Source organism: Callorhinchus milii, unplaced genomic scaffold (genome assembly GCF_018977255.1).
Source record: "Callorhinchus milii isolate IMCB2004 unplaced genomic scaffold, IMCB_Cmil_1.0 Scaffold9, whole genome shotgun sequence".
Classification (NCBI taxonomy): Eukaryota; Metazoa; Chordata; class Chondrichthyes; order Chimaeriformes; family Callorhinchidae; genus Callorhinchus; species Callorhinchus milii.
Window position 1 is genome coordinate 882,665 of NW_024704750.1, and position 19,768 is coordinate 902,432.

The window sequence follows — 19,768 nt, forward strand, 5'->3', positions numbered from 1 at the left end:
TTATTACCAGACTACTGGTTATGTTACTACTGTATTCTCATAAGCAATGCCAGTCAATAAAAATGGGTTCTACATGAAACTACTTTGCTACCCGTCAGCAGATATCATGGGGGGGGAGCAGTAATTATTTTTTCACTTCATAATACAGTCGAAAGCAGATGGAGTTGTCCTGCATTCAAGTTGAGGGGTTTATTGGATCCAGCAGTCTTGATTCTGTGGTTAAAAGTGTCTGCACCTTTGCTGTTCACCAACCTTTTAACGCACGATTGGTCTTGTGTAAAACATTCGGCCCAAACTTTATTGTTTTAGCCGGGTAGACTCCAGCAGTTACCACAACGCACACTCTGGGCTCGCCCCAAAGTCTTGGCTCTTGCCAATCTGTGCCTAATACTCTCTGGAATTAAGTAAATTCCATTCCAACAATCTATCTCTGCGATTTCCATGTGTAGATCAGATGCATGAAAATCCCAGTTTGGTTTGGTTACTCTTAAGCACGGTGATGGGTTTCTGCATGTGTCAGTTACCTGTCTGATCGATAAATAAATAAACAAACATAAAACATTTGGTCATTCAAGTCTGCTCGATGTTCATCTGTTCAACAAATTCTTTAATATCCTTATTATAGTAATAATAATCCTTGCATTTATAGCGCCTTATCACATCATTGAGATGTCTCAAAGTGTTTGCAGGATACAGTGTAAAGTGGATTGACTGTCTTTTGTGACTTATTTATCAAGCATTCATCTATTTCTCGTTTAAATGTCTCAATTGACCCTATATCACCTTTACTGAAGCAGCCCCTGTACTTTCTATTTCTTTGCTCCAGGCCTCCCTCTACTCTTCCCGTTCCTCCTTCTCAGTAGAAACGGCAGCATAGATACCACTGTGTGAGTCTGACTCCGTTCCCTAATGTGGAGCATTCCCTTGTCTAGGTATACGGCATGGTGTTTTGGACGGTAGAGTGTAGGAGGAAGACAATAAACTTCTCATCCTTTTCCCCACTCAGACCACACCAGACGATGCTCCTTTGCATGTGATAGCTGTTCGAGGGATCATAAGGGAAATTAATTTGAGCAGCCTCAATCCAGCTCCCAGTTGACGTGAGGCCACATCATGCTACTGCCCTAATTGGCGTTTTTTTAAAAAAAATAGAAATTTGGGAGTTACTAATTCTTTTGTTCCTTTGGACAAGTGGTATTGTACTATTGGGTTATTGTTGTGATGGATGGCGCATTAAGCTTTATGGATAAATAGAACTTGTAATACGTAGCTGAAGTAGAGACTTATTGAGTGGCTGCAACTTGTAGAGAAATACCTTCCTGAAATGGCCCTATATACTGTGTCGGTGCCCAGTCTGGTACTGGGGGAGCACTGCATTGTCGGAGACGCCAGACTTCAGATGAGACATTAAACTGAAGTGCCGGCTGCTTTTCAGGACGTTAACGATTCCATAACGGTATTCGAAAAGGGAAGGGAGTTTCTCTCGTGGCCCTGGCTAAACAATCCTCCTGATAAATTGGTCATTCACTTCTTGGCTGTTCGTGGGTTCTTGCCGTGCCAAAAACTATAGTCAATACACTTGACAGCAATTCCCTGTGAAGGGCTTTGGCGTTATAGGCACTAAATCAAGTGCAAGTAGAAGTATTATTATTGTTGTTGTACACATCTGCAGTTTAGTTTCTGGCACGGGCAAGAGCTGCACGCACAGAATCCAAGGGAAACCCAGAGTTACACACAAACAACACAAATTCAGATTTCTAACTAACTGTGCCGTGTGTGTTTTCCCCCTTAAGCAAACATTCAAATACAAGTGCAGAGTCATTCAACCCAGCATTAATTTACATAGAATGAAACTACATGCAGTGCGGCTAATGGCTACATTCTGTGAAGTGTGTGAAACAAGATGATGCTCTGCATTGGAGATTGTCCAGACCAGTAGTGTATATTTTCTACTGTGTCAGGTCTTCGCTGGAGCACGACGTCCGTCAGCTCCCTACAGGGTCCAGGCAGCCTTCGGAAGGGGTCAAATGCTTTCATTAATTATCTGGAGAAATTAGTGTTTGATGCTGAGTGTTTTCTTACTGATATTGGAGTCTATTGGATGGGGACTTTGAAGAGGATTCTTTATAAAGGGAAAATGGAAACACATTGTGACTACACTGCACTCCATTGTCAGCTACTTTTGGAGCAAAGTTATTGCAAGTTCATGTGAAGTTTGGCTGCTTTCTGGAAGAAGGAATTGCCTTTCTTATTTGCTTCCTGAAGGATTTTTGTTCACAAATTGCCACGTGATTCCCTATGACAAATGCAAGGACTATTATTGTTATGTTTGACCCCCCCATGCCCCATTTTAAACACACTTTTCATTAACATTGGGCTGTTTTTCTTTTCCTTTGAATTGTGCTTTGCACGTTCATGGCAATCACTTTAGAGTACAGTAACTGTGGTCTTCTCGGTGATGGAGAGACAATATTGCCGTGGGATGTTTTCTGGTCTGCTACAGTACACCTTTTCAGTGAATGTGGAGCAGTCATTTTATCATTGTGAAAGCTCGCATAGAATATTAATGTTTTATGGACATTAATGTTTTCTTTCCATCTCTCTCTCTCCTCACATTGATATTTAACACGTGAACAGCTAAAGCTTGTATTATGGATGGGAAAATATTAATTGTTTACAGTGTTTCTGCAACGGTCCCTCAGCCATTCGTCACAATAATAACTTGTATTTATACATGTCGCTTAGCGAAGCATTTTACAGAAAAGGTTAAGGTGCCAGGGGAATGTGGGTTGGAGGGAGGTGACCCTGGGCATGGTCACAGATAGGATTTTAAGCAGCTTTTGAACATAGAAAAGGAAGGAGACAGAGTGGTTGAGGGAGGGGGTTGCCGAGGGCATTGCATTGTGGCTGCAGGCTTGGCTGCTGATGGTGATGGGCGGAGGGGGCACAGCGGAGGGGGCAAGCGAGCAGAAGAGTACATCACATATGGGATATGGGGTTGGCGTCCGACGCAGTGAGATTTCAGTTTTGTTTAAGAAAAAAAACAATACATGAAGTTGGGAACACTCCCAAGCAGGAAACTGTTACTTGCCAGCGTTGAGCGAGGGGGAATTGGCAGGCGAGACATCCCACATTCCTCTTCTGCAGCTCCTGGTATATCATCACAGGGTGGCACAGGGCAGAGGAATAGGAGCAGACTTCACAATTATCTGCGTGCCTGTGGACGGGGGGAGGGGGGCTGGGTGTGTGTTGGGCATGTGGGTGGACGTTTTAATTATTTTGCCTTTTAGTTTAGGAATTGCTGGAATGTAATACCCGCCAACCATAGGGTTTATAGCACAATTGCCTGCAGATTATGCGTTTGATTGAAGGAACGCAGGTCATGTTCAGTGCAAAAAGCCATGTTACAGCCAGGATCTGGTGGGTTGGAAGCAACATCTCAACCAAGAGCTGCTGTTGGCACATAAATTGAATAAAGCCAACTCATAAAATTAACTGTGCATATATTACAATAAGGTAATGTGCATTGGGAATTATTTCAAAAGCAACAGATTTTTTTTCTCAAAAACAAAATAGCATTCTATAATGTGACCACATCTCAAGCCCTTTGCAGTAATTACTGTAACATATAGTGACTGTTTTTGTATGGGAGGAAATCACAGCAATTATTGTGTGCACAGCAATGTCTCACCAGCTCTTAGGAGGTGAATGACCCATTTACCTGGAAGATTATTCGACTTGACATTGAGATAACCTTTTTTTTCGAATGGTGTCATTGAATCTTTAACATTCAGCTGAAGAACAGGCATATGGCAACTCAGGTTAACATCTCATCCAACGAGCATTTCACCAATACAGCAGTATTGCATTGCTCCCCCCACACCCCATACTACACGGGATGTCAACCTAGAATATGAGCTCAAGTACAGACATGGGTCTTGAACCCACATCCTTCTGACCTAGAGGTAAAAGTGCCTCTCGCTCTAGGAAGATTGTAGATTCAGAACGGTTCAGGCAATTGTTATGAACTGCGCAAGAGGTTAGCTCTGACAGTATATAGTATGATTGGGGTTACTGTCAGCAGTTGTTCCCAGGTACATCTATTCTGTGCTTTAGTAGTGTGGTTGGTGCTGCATTGCTGTGTGTATTCTCTTCATGCAAAGCCCTCCACATCCACACTGACTCTATCACACTTCTGCAACAAGCAATGCATCTTCTGCACGTTGCAAACTGCCCTGCATATAAGATTAATGGGTTCAGTAACTTTAACGTTACGGATCTAATCTTGTTCAATTTGCTGTAGTTTGTTTCACAGAGGGTCACGCCAGTCATATAGGAGGTGTTGAGAGGCATTGAGTGAACAAACTGTGGCACATACTTGGTTAAATGTAATGTTTTGTGAGGGAAGGGTAAGGCCAGAGGGTTAATTCATTTTAAGATTCAGTAACTTCACGCGGCAATGTTTAACATCAACTGAGTGATGAGTGAACAAGGAAATCTTTCTTAAAATCAGTCCCAGTAAAAACACACCGTTGGTTGGTTGATTTTAAGTTCGTGAAGGGGACCGATATGGTTGATGTAAAAAGATATAGCTGGCAGATACTCACTTGAGTGAACTGATTATATATAAGCTGATGTTCAATGAGATTTTTTTTGCCGGCTACCTAGGGGGTTTCTCAAATAGTGAGCTGTTCTATACCTTTGTCATCCAGATCTTTACAGTGTATTTAGTTCAGAGAATTCTGGTTAAATACTGTGATGTCTAGGATTGAAATTGGTTTAAAGTCCTGTCTATTTTTTGGTCAGTGTTCTGTTGAAACTCATTGCTCCCAAGTTAATAAAGGGGTATTTCTGCATCATATGTTTCATAGAGAATTTGTTGACGTGTAACTATGTGGAACTGTGTGCAAATGGGCTGCCGCGTCTTACTGCCGCTCACAGTTAATCCCATGAAGCAATTTGAGATTTCCTTCCAACCTGAAAGGTGCATTACCGAATGCAAGGATTACCAATTATATTATACTCTATTCTGTTCTGCCCCGTCCTGTCCGGAAAGATTGTTAGATTTATCCCATGTGGGTTAATAAATAAACGCAAGTAAATTTCAAAAGCATCATTTAATTTCACAATAATAATATCATGTTGCATTATACTTTCTTTATGAATGATGGATTTACTAAACTTGCCATATGGGCTAGAACAAACTTTAGCCCACAGGATTGTATTCTCTATGTGGAATGCAGGCAACCAAGTTTCATAGTAGAGTTAGTTAAAAATCTCGGATGCACTCTTTCTCTTCTCCCTTCCCCTCTCCCAATAGGACCTGAGAGGAGTGAATGTTCCTGTCTGGATTTAGTTGGGAAAAAAAAGTCAGATCAGGGTCTTTTTGACCGACTCGTTCCTCTTAGTATAGCTTTTGAGCAGTTTCCTAAAAACTGATTGACTAGACCCTTCCTGACTGATAAACTGTCATGGGCAGGAGAGAAAGCAACCGAGAGAAAAGAAAGAACTTGTGTTTTTATAGTTGCCTTATTTCAAAATGTCTCAAAGCATTTTAGAGTAATTACTAAGTGTGAGCAGATAAGAGTTAAATGCAAGTCTTCATAATCCCTGGAATCAGCTGAGTGTCTGTTCCTCTATCCTACAATGGTTTGCTGTAATGTTCGGTTCAAAATGATTGCAATACTTTACAGGCAAATTGTCTTCAGTTTGTGAGTGTTTGCGCTGGCTGAGGCAAGGAATTTCATCAGGTATATCATTATGCAATTGGAGTTGAGGTACAGATCAGCCGTTGATGTAACTGGCTCGGGGCTGAATGACCTCCTCCTGTTCCTATATTTGGAGTGAAATATCTTTCCACTGATGGCACCCATGGTCAGCATTAAGTGCTCCCAGGACAGTTCGAGTATTCTGTGTTGGTTAGCTGTAAAGCCTCATTTTCTCTGCTCCAACAATTTGCTTTGATTCTGGGGAATCTGGAGGGGGGAGGGAATTGTGTAGTTCCAGACATTGTTACGTAAGGACTTCCATGGAAACTGAATCTAAATATTAAGATTATTTATTATTTGTATAATATAGTATGCCAATATATTTTTCCTCAAACTATACAGTTCTTGATGCAGGTTTGGTTTGGTCAGGCTGACGACATTTTCAAAATAAACAGTCACTACACTTCAGTAAATCCTGTGAAGCGCTTTGAGAGGTGATAATAATAAGGCAGTATATCAAATGCAAGTATTATTATTGTTGTTGTTGTTGGCCATAATGTATAGTGCATTCACCCACTTGAAATTCTGTACAAACCCTCTTAAAAAGATGATACTTAATCTTGTTTAATTCTGATGTTCTTGAAAGTCTACCTGTATACAGATGGTCCAGTAGAAAGGATTCCATTGTTTGTATGTTTGAAGCAGCTTGCCTCGTCCCCTTTTTAGTCCTGTCCTATGAACAAAGCAAAATGAAAGAGGTATTTTTATACATTAAAAAAAGCGCTAGTGAGCTAGCACCCAATTAGAAGTCTTTTGTGATCTCCAATTTAGCCAAAATTACATTATCTGTGTCGTCTTTTGTTGCATAATTGATTTGCGGTGCAACTACTTAAACCTCAGTTTCCCCCCTTACTACACTCACAACGCCAGCCAATGTACTATTGAGAGGGATGATGAATTACCCCAACTTCTTGATGCTAATGCATCAAGGAAGAAATCGCACACTACACGGAGTGCCACTGACAGTAGCACTGCATCAGAGCAAGGAGCGAGAAGGGACTCCCAGTCCATGAAAAATATCCGTCTCCCGGGCCCCTGCCAGTGTCAACAAGTGAACGTTTTTGGAAAAGAGGTGACATTCGGTAGGCTGATGAAGGACTTGTTGGCAGCAGATTGTGTTACTGTCACAGGCCCTAAGTTTTATTTTTGTATTGCTGGTGGGTTCTGCTTGCAGGAGTTGATGGAGCAGATTTATGACAGCTGCTGGGCACAACAAATTAAGTTGACAGTGATATATGGGAGCATTATGCCATGATGATCCTGCCGTAACTCTGCTGGACTCCTCTGCTTCATTTGGCTCTTGTTAGTATCTGTTAGGCTGCTAAGTAATGAAATTCTGCTGACTGACTTGTGTTTTTTTTTCTCTCTCTCTCCCTCCGCCGTTCCCTATCTTCCCGCTCTCTCTCTCTCTCTCTTTCCTGTTCTCCTGCCTCCCGATTCCCAGACCCATCCGAATGCCAGCAAACTGCCCTTGAAAGAATCCTTCACTTTTGACGACTACAGGTTGGTGTTTAAGACAAAAGATATGAACAAAAAGGAAGAAGGAAACCAATATAAAATCTTGGGGTAGGGACAGCAGGGGTGGGGGGATTATTTCTGCACGCTCCATAACCTATTCAACAACCCCTGAATAGTGCTACTATTTTTGCCCACAAAATATCCAGTCAATTCACTTTAACATATATTGTGTGAAGCGCTTTGAGACGTAGCAACAATGTGATAAGGCGCTGTATTAAATCCAAGGATTATCATTACTGTGATTTATTTTACCCCCCACCCCATTCTATTTTAATTCCAAATGCATCACCAGATTACCAAAAAAGAACTGTCCTGTTCACTACAAAGGTGTGCTGAGTTAATCCAAATGTCTCTGGAAAAGGGAGGGGAAAAATTCACCCTGGTTTCCCACTCCTGATCACTGTTCAATGAACCATGCCGGAAATCTGGCTCTGATGCCCTCCACCATCATATAGTCTGCTGGAACAAATAAATGAAGCGTAGCTAGTCTGGACATGTACCACACAGCTCAATCCAGCCATGGAACCATATGACAGAATGAGTCAGGGGAGCAGAGAATTGGGAGGTAATGTTTAGAAAGTGATACGTGGGAGTGCAAGGTTACAGCACATCTGCCCTGTAAAGTCCATGCTGATGATCAATCTCTTAATTTTGAATGTATGGGTGTGCATAACACACAGTTTCTTTTATTCCTGAAGCCTGAGAAACAAAGAGAAGTGATTTATTTTCCTGTGCCCTCATCTCTATGGCCACACATACTGATCCTCTGCTTGTGCTGTTTGGAAACATGTCAGTGCCTTGTCTCCTCTCTGCTGTCACCCTTACCCAAGTGTGACTGGCTGACCACAGCAGCTCCGATTGCTGATCAACTTCGCATCATATTCGTCAGCTCTCTGTCATCCAATTCCTCAAGTCTCAGATTCTGTGTTCAAAAGAAATGAAGTGAGATAGTCTACTTAACTGGTCAGGTAATTTATCCCTTCTGCAACCAATGAACATTGTTAGGAAACGTCCATGCAGTAACATTCACCCAGGTGCCTCTCTGAGAGCTATACCCACGTCTGTTTGTTTGTAGCTCTGGGCTGGGCGGCTTCTCGGCTTCCCTGCAGTTCAACACAATGCAAATTGTAAGCACAGTGACAGCTATGTCTCCACTGCTTTATCTAATAAATGCATGAGGTGTAAACTGATTCATAGAGGAGAGATGGCTCACGCATGAAGTATAGTCCCTTTGTGATGAGCACTTGTTTTTCAGGAGTTATGAGATCTTCCTTGAGGAATACAATTGGCATGTTTCCTCTGCGTCACCATCTCATTTTTTTTCTGTTGCACCATAAGTTGATGTGGATAAAAAAACGTGTCACTATAAGATAGTGTATTACCCATATGTTATGTCTTACCCATGAAAATATCCTTTGTTGCTCTTCTTTTCCCTATCCCCTCCCCACCATTGGATTTTTTTTTCTAAAACTTCCCAGTCATCAAAGGTATAGTTTACAAATTTATAACTGAAAATGTAGGGTTATATTTTTGCAACGAACAAAAAAAAAAACAGCTTTAACAAGTTGCTGATCTAATAATAATCCTTGCATTTGATATAGTGCCTTATCACATTTTTGGGATGTCGCAAAACTTTGTGGGATATACTGTAAAGTGGATTGACTGTTTATTTTAGTGGGTGATATATATTGACTATTTTTTTTATTAAATATAATTCCTCCTCTGCTGCGCTCTCTTAGTTTTTAAACTTGTGTGTGGTGAACTCAAGTAAAAACATGTCCTTGTTTTAATGTTCACAAATGCCACACATGCTTTCTTTCTCCTTGATGCATGTCTGAGGTTTGGTTTGAGGAAGAGCGTCAGATATTGGATGTGTTAAACACCCTGGTTTTCCCTCTTTACAGGTGGGCTGTCTCCTCTGTCATGACCCGTCAGAACCAGATCCCAACTGAAGACGGTTCCCGAGTGACTCTGGCTCTTATACCTCTGTGGGATATGTGTAACCACACCAATGGCTTGGTGAGTGGGGCTCAACATATCGCAGCCAAGGCTCTCACACCCCCTTTTGCAAAATAGCAGGGAGTTTCTCCCAGCCTCCTAGCCAACAATTCTAAACCCAGAGATAATAATAATATTATTATTATAAACCCATAAATTGGTTTATTCACTTTGTGGCTGTTTGTGAGACATTGCTGTATGCAAACTGGCTGCCGCATTTGCCTATAAATGCACAGTCACTGTACTTTACAGTAATTACTGTAAAGTTCTTTTGAGCTGTTTTGACTTTCTGGCATTGTATCAAACACAAGGATTATTATTACACAGTTGCACCCTCTGTGATCTGTTAGGCGGCTGCTAAAGTTTCAGCCAGTTCGGCAAACGGATGGAGCATCTGGGTGTCTTTCTTTATATTAAAAAAAACAAATCTCTGCTTGTGGGATCCTCGTCACCACAGCCGACTGCTGAGTGTCCTCCCGCAGGCAGGAGTTTAGAATAGTCTGGGTCACACACGGCTCCACAGCCCCTGCCAATACTTCACCCTGATCTCACAAGGGGTTTGGAGGGCAGAAATGCAATGAGTTTCTAATGTATCCATGGACATTAATATGTGTATTTTCCCTTCGGAAATTTAGAGATTTTCAACAAGATTTTAGTGAAATCTGCAGTTTTGTTTATATAAAGGTGCATTTATATTTTGACTATTTTGTTCCCACATTGTGGAGAATTATAATAAAATAATCCTTGCATTTGATATAGCAGCTTATCACGTCATTGGCTGCAAAGTGGATTGACTATAGATTTTGTGGGTGAATGCCTGTGTTTGTGACACTTGGCTGTTTCCTGGCACCTCTATCGGTCTCTTACTCTTATCTTTTTATTTGTAGATCACCACCGGATACAACCTGGAGGATGACCGGTGCGAATGTGTTGCTTTACAGGACTACAAAGAGGGGGATCAGGTAAGGACGAGTATCCTCCATTCATAACCTTTCCAACTGATTTGATAGGTTGATTATTTTCCATTATTGAGGTTTTTTTTAAAAAAAACAGGAAAATAGGAAGAAATATTGGTAGAGATGAATTAAGGCCAGCAAAAATACTGCTCTAACCACACAGAAGGATCAATTGGGAATTGTGTGCCGTGTAAACACTTCACTGGTGCTGCGTAGGGTATTTGATGAGAATTATTAGTGCTGCATTTTGGGGTGATTTGCTCGAATTAAGTCTCGTGTTTTACCCAAATGCTCCATGCAAATTCCTTTCGTGACATTTTCTGAAATAAAACAAAGAATTAGTTGAAGCGGAAGATTTCTCTGTTTCTCTCTTGGCTTGTGCTCACCAAACTTTCCTGATTCAATAATGCCACTGCTTCCCTCCCTGTACAGTTTTCCTTTGCAAAGTATGTCAACAACACAAGGGTGAAAGTGTAGGTGTTAATATAAGGACTAATTGGGTATTAATTCTGTTCACCATTGCATGCATTGGCTTTGGCGATGTTGGCCTTTAATGGGGATCCCATTTAAAGGGTCGCTGCGGGTAAAGCCAAACGGAATTTCTATCTGTGGATTGTAAAATAAGTCAGTTGTCACGGAGAGGTTTCCCTGGCACTGCGCGCAAACCCTCAATTGGTGCTTTGAAAACCTGGGAATCGATGATGACTTGGCTGAAGGTGACGTATTCCACTATTGTCAATAGGACTTGTAAAAGAGCACCTGCCTGCCTGGCTTTGGCGTTCGTTCCTTTCAATGAGTCGAGGAGAACGAGGAGGAGGGAAGATCAGGCTGTGATATTGGAAATGGCCATTTAATCATCAAATCCACTGATTGATGAAAAGGACAGGGCTGTGCAGAAACCGGACGGCGGAGGGAAGGAATGTTTTGGGATATTTTTAGAATTGATCGTTGGGTGAACAGGAGCAATTTATCATAAACTGAGAAGGACGATGAGTGTACATAACGATGGAACAGTCCATGCAATTTGTAATTATGCCAGGCAGTCTGGTTTGCTGAATGAAGTACATATTCGAACACTGTTCAGTTGTTCACACAGAGAAATCGATTGCAGTTGCCACGTGACGAGCGACTCTCAAGACAGTGATTTTGCAGTGATTCGCCTTGACAGTTCAGAGCAAGTTATCCATGGGTTGGGAAAGAATGCCCGGAAGTTCCAACAATGGTTGAAACAACTTGCAGCTCCCCCTTAGCGTGCGACAACCTATGTCAGCACACAGGCAAGAACAACAGCTTGTATTTATTCAACACATCTTGAAGCCCTTATTCTCTCGAACAATGTCTTTGAAAGGGAAAGCAGTGGAAATCTCGCCTGACGTGCAGAATGCACACTGTTAACCCACCATCATTGAACAGTGGACATCAGCTACATACATAGCCCGAGATGGATTTGGATACAACGTGCAGTTCAGCAGCGAGTATTATTGAGAGATATCCATAGTACAGTAGTTCCATTTCCTGAGTGGCTCACACACATTCCAGCGCCAGCTTCCAAAATAACTTCAGCAAAATAGAACATTTCGCATTGCACAACGGTTACTTGTGGGCCAATAATTGGTCCCTGGATGAAGGACTTGCTCTTACACAACAGTGAATGGCTCGCGTAATGTTTCCTTTCAAAAGGTTCGCTGACAAAGGCTCGGCTCCTCAATGTGTCCTTAATGTTGTACACTGCCTTCGGTGCAGTCATGCAATTCTGTCTCCCTGACTAATCGCCCTGTGTGAGATTATACCATCACCCGCACACAATAGCCAAGGACAACTTGCAAAGTTGTGGCTACATACAGTAGAAACTTATTAATGAACCGGGTTATCTGACACATTCTGCTTTAACATTGAGAAAGGTCAGCGAGGGCCACGAGTAGTTTAGTCTGTTGTGTAAAGGCCACGCAGTTCAGCTAAATACATGTGTTTGTTTATATGAACCTTCATTGGTAAAATGTGAAGGAGGAACCTACTCTCTGCAGGACCACAGAACAGAGCCATAATTTAATAAGAAGAAATGGACAAGGTTCAGTATGTTTAGAAAAATGTACAGGAATTACCATTAAACAGCGTTTATCAAGAGCAGCACCATAATTGAAATGGCACAGACCACTATATATTAGCCTCTGACAATGTGAGGCATAACTTTGTTTCCTCCCTTCATTATGTCTGGTCAGCCAATACACCTTGGCCAGTTAAACTTCCTAAAATATCTGGCCCCAAATGAACTAAGTACTGCGCAATGCATATCTTCATTGTGATTTGTTCCTTGCCTGACATTGACACGAAGGACGAAACTGTCTCGAGGAATAGATGGGAACCGTGCAATGACCTGATTTATTTCTAAGAAGAGCTCGCACAGCTTGCACGTGCGTTGGAAATCGTGCTTGTAAGTCACGACTCGTACCAGTCAGGCCTCAGTATAGCATTCCTGTAAAGGCGTGGGTAGTATTGTCAATAGGGAGGGTTGAGCAGTAGGAGCATGTGCTACTGAAACGCATCTATGAGGGGAATGAATGGGTTCCAAGAAACTCAATGAATGGGTTGTGATTGTTGCAATATTGAAATGTGAAGGACCTTTTAACCAGTGAAACGGAACCTCATCAAATGTTTAAGGAGCTCTAAGTGACACAGTTTTGGAAATGGGGAGGGTATCACACAGACAGGAGATACTGTACCAAAGCAGCAGCAGCAGAAAGCTAGAGAAAAGCCAAACCAAATCTTGCCAAAAAGATGAGAAGGGTGTGAACCAGACGCCTGGCTATTATTAATGACAAGATAAGGGCAGAAAGGAGTCACAAGCTTCAGATAATAGCAAAGCTGTCTCCAATAAAGTGCAGCGGATATCCTGCTGCAGGACTACATACAGGGGAGATTCCCATTATAACCAGTCCAGAACTGTCCAGAATAAGCTTAGCACTCACTCGTGGTCTGTGCAGAATCCTGACCCAGTTCCATGACGCTTTCTTTTCCTTGTATGACAATTGGTAAATTAGTTGGGGGAGGGAGACTGTCACAATCATTTTAAAAAACGTTCAGTAAATTTAATCCTACACCGTATCCAATCTCCAGCACCACAGGCATAGCAGCCGCTCTGTTCCCCACCACAGTGAACTCTGTGATGCCGTGCGTGCAATTGGGAATGTTACAAAGTACTACCACAGCACCAGGATACCTGAGTAAAATCTTTGGCAGCCCATGTTTGGCAGCCTGTAAGTCACCTCGTACTTCAGACTGGGTGACCAGTGAGGCACGGCGATCTCTGTAGCTTCCAGAGACCGGGCACATTCTGGATGTTCTGCTGCTTTATTATTCACGCACTGTACCAATGGATTTGGAAAGGAAAGTCTAGATGGGTTTACATAATGCCACTGTCTGCTATCTCCTGTGGGAGGTGATTTGTTCCTTTGATGTTAAGCCAAACATCATTCAACAAATGCCATCAGACTGCTACCGTGTTGGCGCAGTCTTAAAGAACAACGAATTAGCAAATCCTCGGGTAAAGGGCCTTTCGTCAATTAATGAAATACACATCAGGAATGATGTTTTCTCAGCACTCGGAAAGTGGCAAAGAATGTGGATTATCTCACGCTGCAAGCACATCTCTGTGAAGCACTTAGACATTCATCCTGCATGAGAGGCGATAAGTGCAAGTTGTTGTTTCTATTGCGCAGAGTAAGTGGTGGAGCATATGGTACAACACAATTCCTAGAATCAACCTCTCAGGCCACTGGTGCCAAGCTTAGGTTATCAGATCTGTGTGTCGTCCTGAATTATCTAATGCATTTATACTGTAGTGGGTTTATTGCCCCCAGCAGCCGTGACTAATTCCCTTCAAGAGACTTTCATTTCTCTTCCCTCTGCTCATTTTTAACCTCAGATGTAAAAGCAAATCTCAGTGCTTGAAACTCAAGCCGTTGTTGTTGACCTCTGCCAATAACTTTGCACCCAGCTGTTCGCTCTGAGACGCTACCCTGTGTGAGTGGCGCTATATAAATGCAAGTTCCTGTTTTCTTGTTTTAACTGAAACACGCTATTTGAACCTTTCAGATCTACATTTTCTACGGGACACGCTCCAACGCTGAATTTGTGATCCACAACGGTTTTTTCTTCAATAATAACTCGCACGACAGAGTGAAGATAAAGCTGGGCGTCAGTAAGAGTGACCGACTGTACGCAATGAAAGCAGAAGTCCTAGCTCGGGCCGGCATACCAACGTAAATATTTTTATAAAGTCACTCCCTCCCCCCCCCCGCCAGCCTGCTGTTCCTTTCTTTTCAGTCAGGGTCACAATATTCACTTTGCTGCTAGGAGGAATTATTATTAAAACCTTACTTTATTTTGCCTTATATGTACCATAAGATTATGTAAAGTAATTAAGTTTGTAATATTTATCCTTAGTTCTTCCACTATACCATGATTTGTCATTGTAGTTACAACAAGAACTTGCATTATATGTTACTCTACCAACCTGCAAAATGTGTACTGCTTGGGTTGTAGGAAACTTTTATCTCTTTGTACAGTGGCTTTAGTCCCAATTCAGCTGAAGCTTCCGCTGTTCAACCTGTAAACTCCCTTTTCATTTACGTGATGTCTGGTTGGTCAGTGAACGCTTGGTACGTATGTATAAAGGTAGTGCTCGAGTCTTGTGTTCTGCTGCTGGCTGTCTTGTGGAAGGAGCCAGTATTAGCAAGCTAATAGTGTTAGCATTACCGTTAACTGATACCCACACGGTGTCTGTACAGTCGGGGGAAGTGGGTGGTTGGCACGGTCCCCATTATGTTCAGGTATCTGACTTTGACTCCAGAAGCTTCAGGTGGACAGATAAGACGTCCTTGTATTCAACTGGCTGTGAGGTTGCTGCTATTTTGCCTTAACATCGCTCAAGCTCCTCCAATGGGAGAGACAAGAGCGTCCTGAAGGCTGCTTGCTGTCTGAATGCCTGTGATGAAGTGTGCTAATGCGCCAAGTAAAAATATTGCTTTCGCCACAACTTTTCTCAACAGAAGTTTTCACTTAACTTATCACATTGACTAACCTTTCACTGTCACGGGCTGCTGTGCCACAACCTATGATGTAACTTTAATTAATGGAGAAGCCACATAAAAGGTTCTCTCACAGCCCACTTACTTTAACTCGTGTTTTATCGAGCTCCCACAGACAGCAATACAGAGATGAACACTTGTGCATTAATTTTAGTGAAATCGATCGTGCTTTTTCCCTCTAACCCAAGCTATAATGTTTAAAGCATCACTGGGATTTTCTCCATAATTGATTCCACGGCAGAAGATTTTTTTCAGCAAATGTATTTTTTGTCTTCCCGTATACCATACAATATTTTAAGTGACATACAATTAGCTCCCCAACTGTCAGTTTCTGGGATCTGTTGCTACTGAGTGGAGAGATTTCAGCTTTGACTCCCCTTGTTTTCAAGCCTATTGGGTCCAATCAGCAGAGGGGTAGAGAAGAAGGTCTCTTCTCAGGGGTGACAGATGGAATGGATTCAAAGCAGAAACACAAGACTACCGTTTAATTCAGAACCACATAGGCCTGTATTAAACTATAGACTTGCAGTTCCCTTGTACGCAATATCGTTTGGCTTTGGGGCGGAATGTGTACATTGAACTGAGGGTCAAATATATTTGCTCACTTCCTATCGGTGCCTCCCTCGTCAATGAGCGTTTTTGGGGAATTCAACCCATTAGGAACTTGCAAATCTGTCCCCACCGATTGCTGTTTCATGGAATTGAGGTAGTACCCCCCACTAGTGTGTTGTGCAGAGATTTCTTTCGAATTTTCCCTTCTGGCGCTTGCTTTCTTGAAAACATAACCTCATCCTCCTGGTTAGCTAAGTATATAGGAGGGCATCGGCAGCAAATGCCCACAACATCTGGGACTCACTCGTTCTCTCGTGGAGAAGAAAGGGCTGAGAGCGGCGATCAGTGCTGTCCAAATGGGCTTTCACTCACTTTACAATAAATGGATGATCAGATAGCGCAGGTAAAAGGAAAGTGTGCTTGCTCACAGACACAAGGGACTGATAGAGTGGTTAGGTAAGGCGCGGCGGATCTTGTAGACAGACCATCGCAACTTATTCCTCATCAGCCGCTGTGATCTCGTGCTGTGCTCGTCTTTAAATCTTCTGTTCATTTCCTGGTTTGCTGTTGCTGTGCTGATAGCTCACCTTGCTAATGCTACAGCTTGTTGTAGCTGACAACACACATTAATCTGGTCGACTAAACTCACGGTGTCCATGTGTTCCTGTCAGGTCCAGTGTATTTGCTCTGCACTGTAGCGAGCCTCCGATCTCAGCCCAGCTGTTGGCTTTCCTGCGGGTCTTCTGCATGACTGAAGGTAAAACCTTTTTCCTGTTAATTTATTTTGTTTAAAAATGAGGGCGAGAATAATTGATAGATGGGAATGATTGCAAGGCCATTGCCTCCATAGGACTCGAGCAACTCCTTACACTGCACAGGAGAAGCTCAAACAATTCATAATAAACGACAAACTGCCTTGAAACCATTCCCATGAATGTGTGCCTTGTGGATGTGAGCCAGGAGTTGATGCACAGAATTGGCCTGACTGGAGGATTAACCACTGACATAATCATTGAAAATTTATCAAGAGATGAACAGCTCATTAACAGAGAAATCTGTTTTATGATACACAACACATTTATATCTGTTTTGCTATGTAGTCTTTGAATTAAGGCTTTTATTCCCCGTGTATTTCAGGTTGCTCTAAGTGCTTCAAGTTTAGCATTTCTGGGCAGCTCATTAGTGATGTTCATTGCCATTACTTTATTGTGTCGGAGGTTACCTGGATTCGCCCCACCCCCCTTATTGAGCACAACTGTCAATGCCTAATTTGCCTGCAAACTTAATTTTTTTAAATCGATTTCCTCCTTGTAATGTGGATTCCCTTAATAGTGGCATCAGCTTGGCACAGTTAGCAGCACTCTCACCTCTAGGTCAGAAGGTTCTGGGCTCAGGTCTCTTATTGAGACTGTGAGCTCACAGTCCAGGCTGACAGTCCAGTGCAGTGTTGGGGAAGTGCTGCAATGTTGGTCCTTCAGATGAGCTGTTAAACTGAGGTCCCATCTGCTTGTTCAGTTTGGACATTAAAGTTCCCATAACTATTCAAAAAGGGAAGGGAGTTTCTCCCAATGTCCTGGCCAGAATCCTCCAGATAAAATTTGTCAGTCAGCTCCTTGCTGAATGTAGGATATTATTTTATTATAAGCTCCCTTGGAGAGAGGCCTTTGGGCATTTCTTGAAGAGGAAACTTGTGATCAGTCCAATGTGTCTCCCCCCACATCAAATCAGTCCTGTACATGTTTCACCAATTTGAAGTTTGAACACTCTATCTTATTCAATTGCAGATGAACTGAAAGAACACCTTGTGGGCGAGCATGCCATTGATAAGATTTTTACCCTGGGAAACTCTGAATTCCCTGTGAGCTGGGATAATGAAATCAAACTGTGGACCTTTCTTGAAACTAGAGCTGCACTCCTGTTAAAAAGCTATAAAACTACTTCTGAGGTAAGTTTATTATTAAAATTGTAATATATAGATCTATATGTGGAAGAGAATATGTGCGGAATCTAGATGGATGACTTTAATTCAAACTTAGTATTGCACCCATAGAGAGAACACTCAGTGATTTATCCCTGTTCTTTGTTCACTTGTTGCTAGTTTCCATCCTCCCTAAAAATATCACTGTTGCCAGCAAATTCAAGAGCATATTTAAAAAGCTTGCCCATCGTCGATGATGTTGCATTGATCTACACAGGAATTGTTTGGAACTTGGAGAAAAGTCCACAAGGTTGCTCTGTGGTAAATAGACTTAATGACAAGAACTACTTATTACTACTACAGGGCCTCATAGGCAGAATAATATAATATTAATCCTTGCATTTAATACAGCGCCTTATCACGTCATTGAGACGTCTCAAAGCGCTTCACAGAATATACTGTAAAGTGAATTGACTGTATTTTGTAGGTGCTTAGTATTTATGGTTCAATCTCTCTGTGGACTGTGGCTGGCCCTTATTCACCAATCATCTTTGCCTACATTAACAACAGTCACCACACTTCAAAGTTACCACACTTCAGAGTAACAACATAGCATTTATATTGTGTCTCAATGTGCTTGACAAATCAGTTCATTGAGTGAAGTGCCGTGAGACATTTCGACTTGATGTTTTTAATAAATATCTGCATTCTCTCCAACCTGTGTCCCTTGTGCCCGTCCTGTCGCTTCTTCCTGTCTTTAGGATGACACGTCACTGCTGGAGAAGCCTGAGCTTTTGTATCACACCCGGATGGCCATCCAGCTGCGCTCGGCAGAGAGGGAGATTCTGGAGAAAGGGGTGAAAAGCGCCGGTACAAAGCAAGAGCACTTTACAACGCTGCAGAACAAGGACGCACCCCTGCCCAAATACGAAGAGAGCAACATCGCCATGCTGGAGAATAGCGTGGCGGACTCCAAACTCCCCGTGGTGCTGAGGGATCTAAATGGCAACGAGGATGGTGAGCAGGAGTTGAAGTTGGCAGAGACTTTGGGCGAGGCCATTGTGGCAGGAGGAGGTGTTGTGAACGGAGACAGCTCTTTGCCCAACGGCACCGAGCCAAAAAGCTACGAGACCTCAAACCAAAAGACTGGAGACGCCAAAGAGAGTTTATCAGAAAAGAGCGAAACAACTGAAACCATTGAATTTAAAGAACAATCATGAAAGACGATATAAAAAGAAAGCGAGGTTTTGCTGTCACAAACCAGTGTAAAATGCGGAATGGAACCATGTGAACCATTTACCCTCACTGAAAGTGGAGCACATTTTGATCATGTCCTTTAAAGACAGACAGAGAGAGAGACATGACAAGGTGACATTCAAATGGTATTTTAGGTCACAAGACCAGTCTTTCCAGTTTAAAAAAAGTAAGTTTATTTAAAAAGAAGTGGTCTTAAACTAGATTAATGCTGATGTTTGCCTTGTCTGAGTTCCTGTCAGTGTTAGCTACAGAAATTGAAAAGGATGCGAATCAGTTTCAGCAACTAACTTTTTGGGGGGTTTTATTATTTTATTTCTTTAAAAAAGACGAGTGGGTTTTTTTTATTTAGAGTGGGTTGGTGGGGGTGGGGGTGGGTGGGGGAGAAAAACCTTCAAAGCAATAGTGGAAAAAACTGCTACACTTGTGCCAGTGTAAATTAGGTTCTGTTTAAGAATGTCATGCAAATTATTGTTTGGTACGTAGCTTTTTTGTTGAAAGAAAAGTAGTGCACTAAAGCACGACTCATTTCAACATTTATACGTCTAAAGAGCTTCCAGTGGGGAGAGAAGATTTGTACAGTCAGACTCCCCGCCTCCCCCCCCCACCTGGGCTGACTATTCTAACCAGGTGGCTGCTATTTCTAAATTGTTTCTGATTAATGAGTAGAACTCCAATGACGGTTGAGTAAGCAATTAGGTCCATTGCAAACTGAAT

At 42.3% G+C, this 19,768-nt stretch overlaps 1 protein-coding gene across 3 annotated transcripts in view; it reads left to right on the forward strand.

Moving 5' to 3' along the window:
* Positions 1–19,379, forward strand: part of setd3 (SET domain containing 3, actin histidine methyltransferase) — a 59,469-nt gene extending 40,090 nt beyond the window's left edge. For all 3 annotated transcript variants that reach the window (XM_007908534.2, XM_007908533.2, XM_042338183.1), the window contains exons 7-13: positions 7,213–7,271; positions 9,191–9,305; positions 10,172–10,246; positions 14,333–14,499; positions 16,551–16,636; positions 17,664–17,824; positions 18,559–19,379. In XM_007908534.2, coding sequence (XP_007906725.1) covers positions 7,213–7,271; positions 9,191–9,305; positions 10,172–10,246; positions 14,333–14,499; positions 16,551–16,636; positions 17,664–17,824; positions 18,559–19,017 — 1,122 coding nt within the window. In that variant the 3' untranslated portion in view covers positions 19,018–19,379. The remainder of the gene's footprint in view (positions 1–7,212; positions 7,272–9,190; positions 9,306–10,171; positions 10,247–14,332; positions 14,500–16,550; positions 16,637–17,663; positions 17,825–18,558) is intronic.
* The last annotated feature ends 389 nt before the right edge of the window (positions 19,380–19,768 follow it).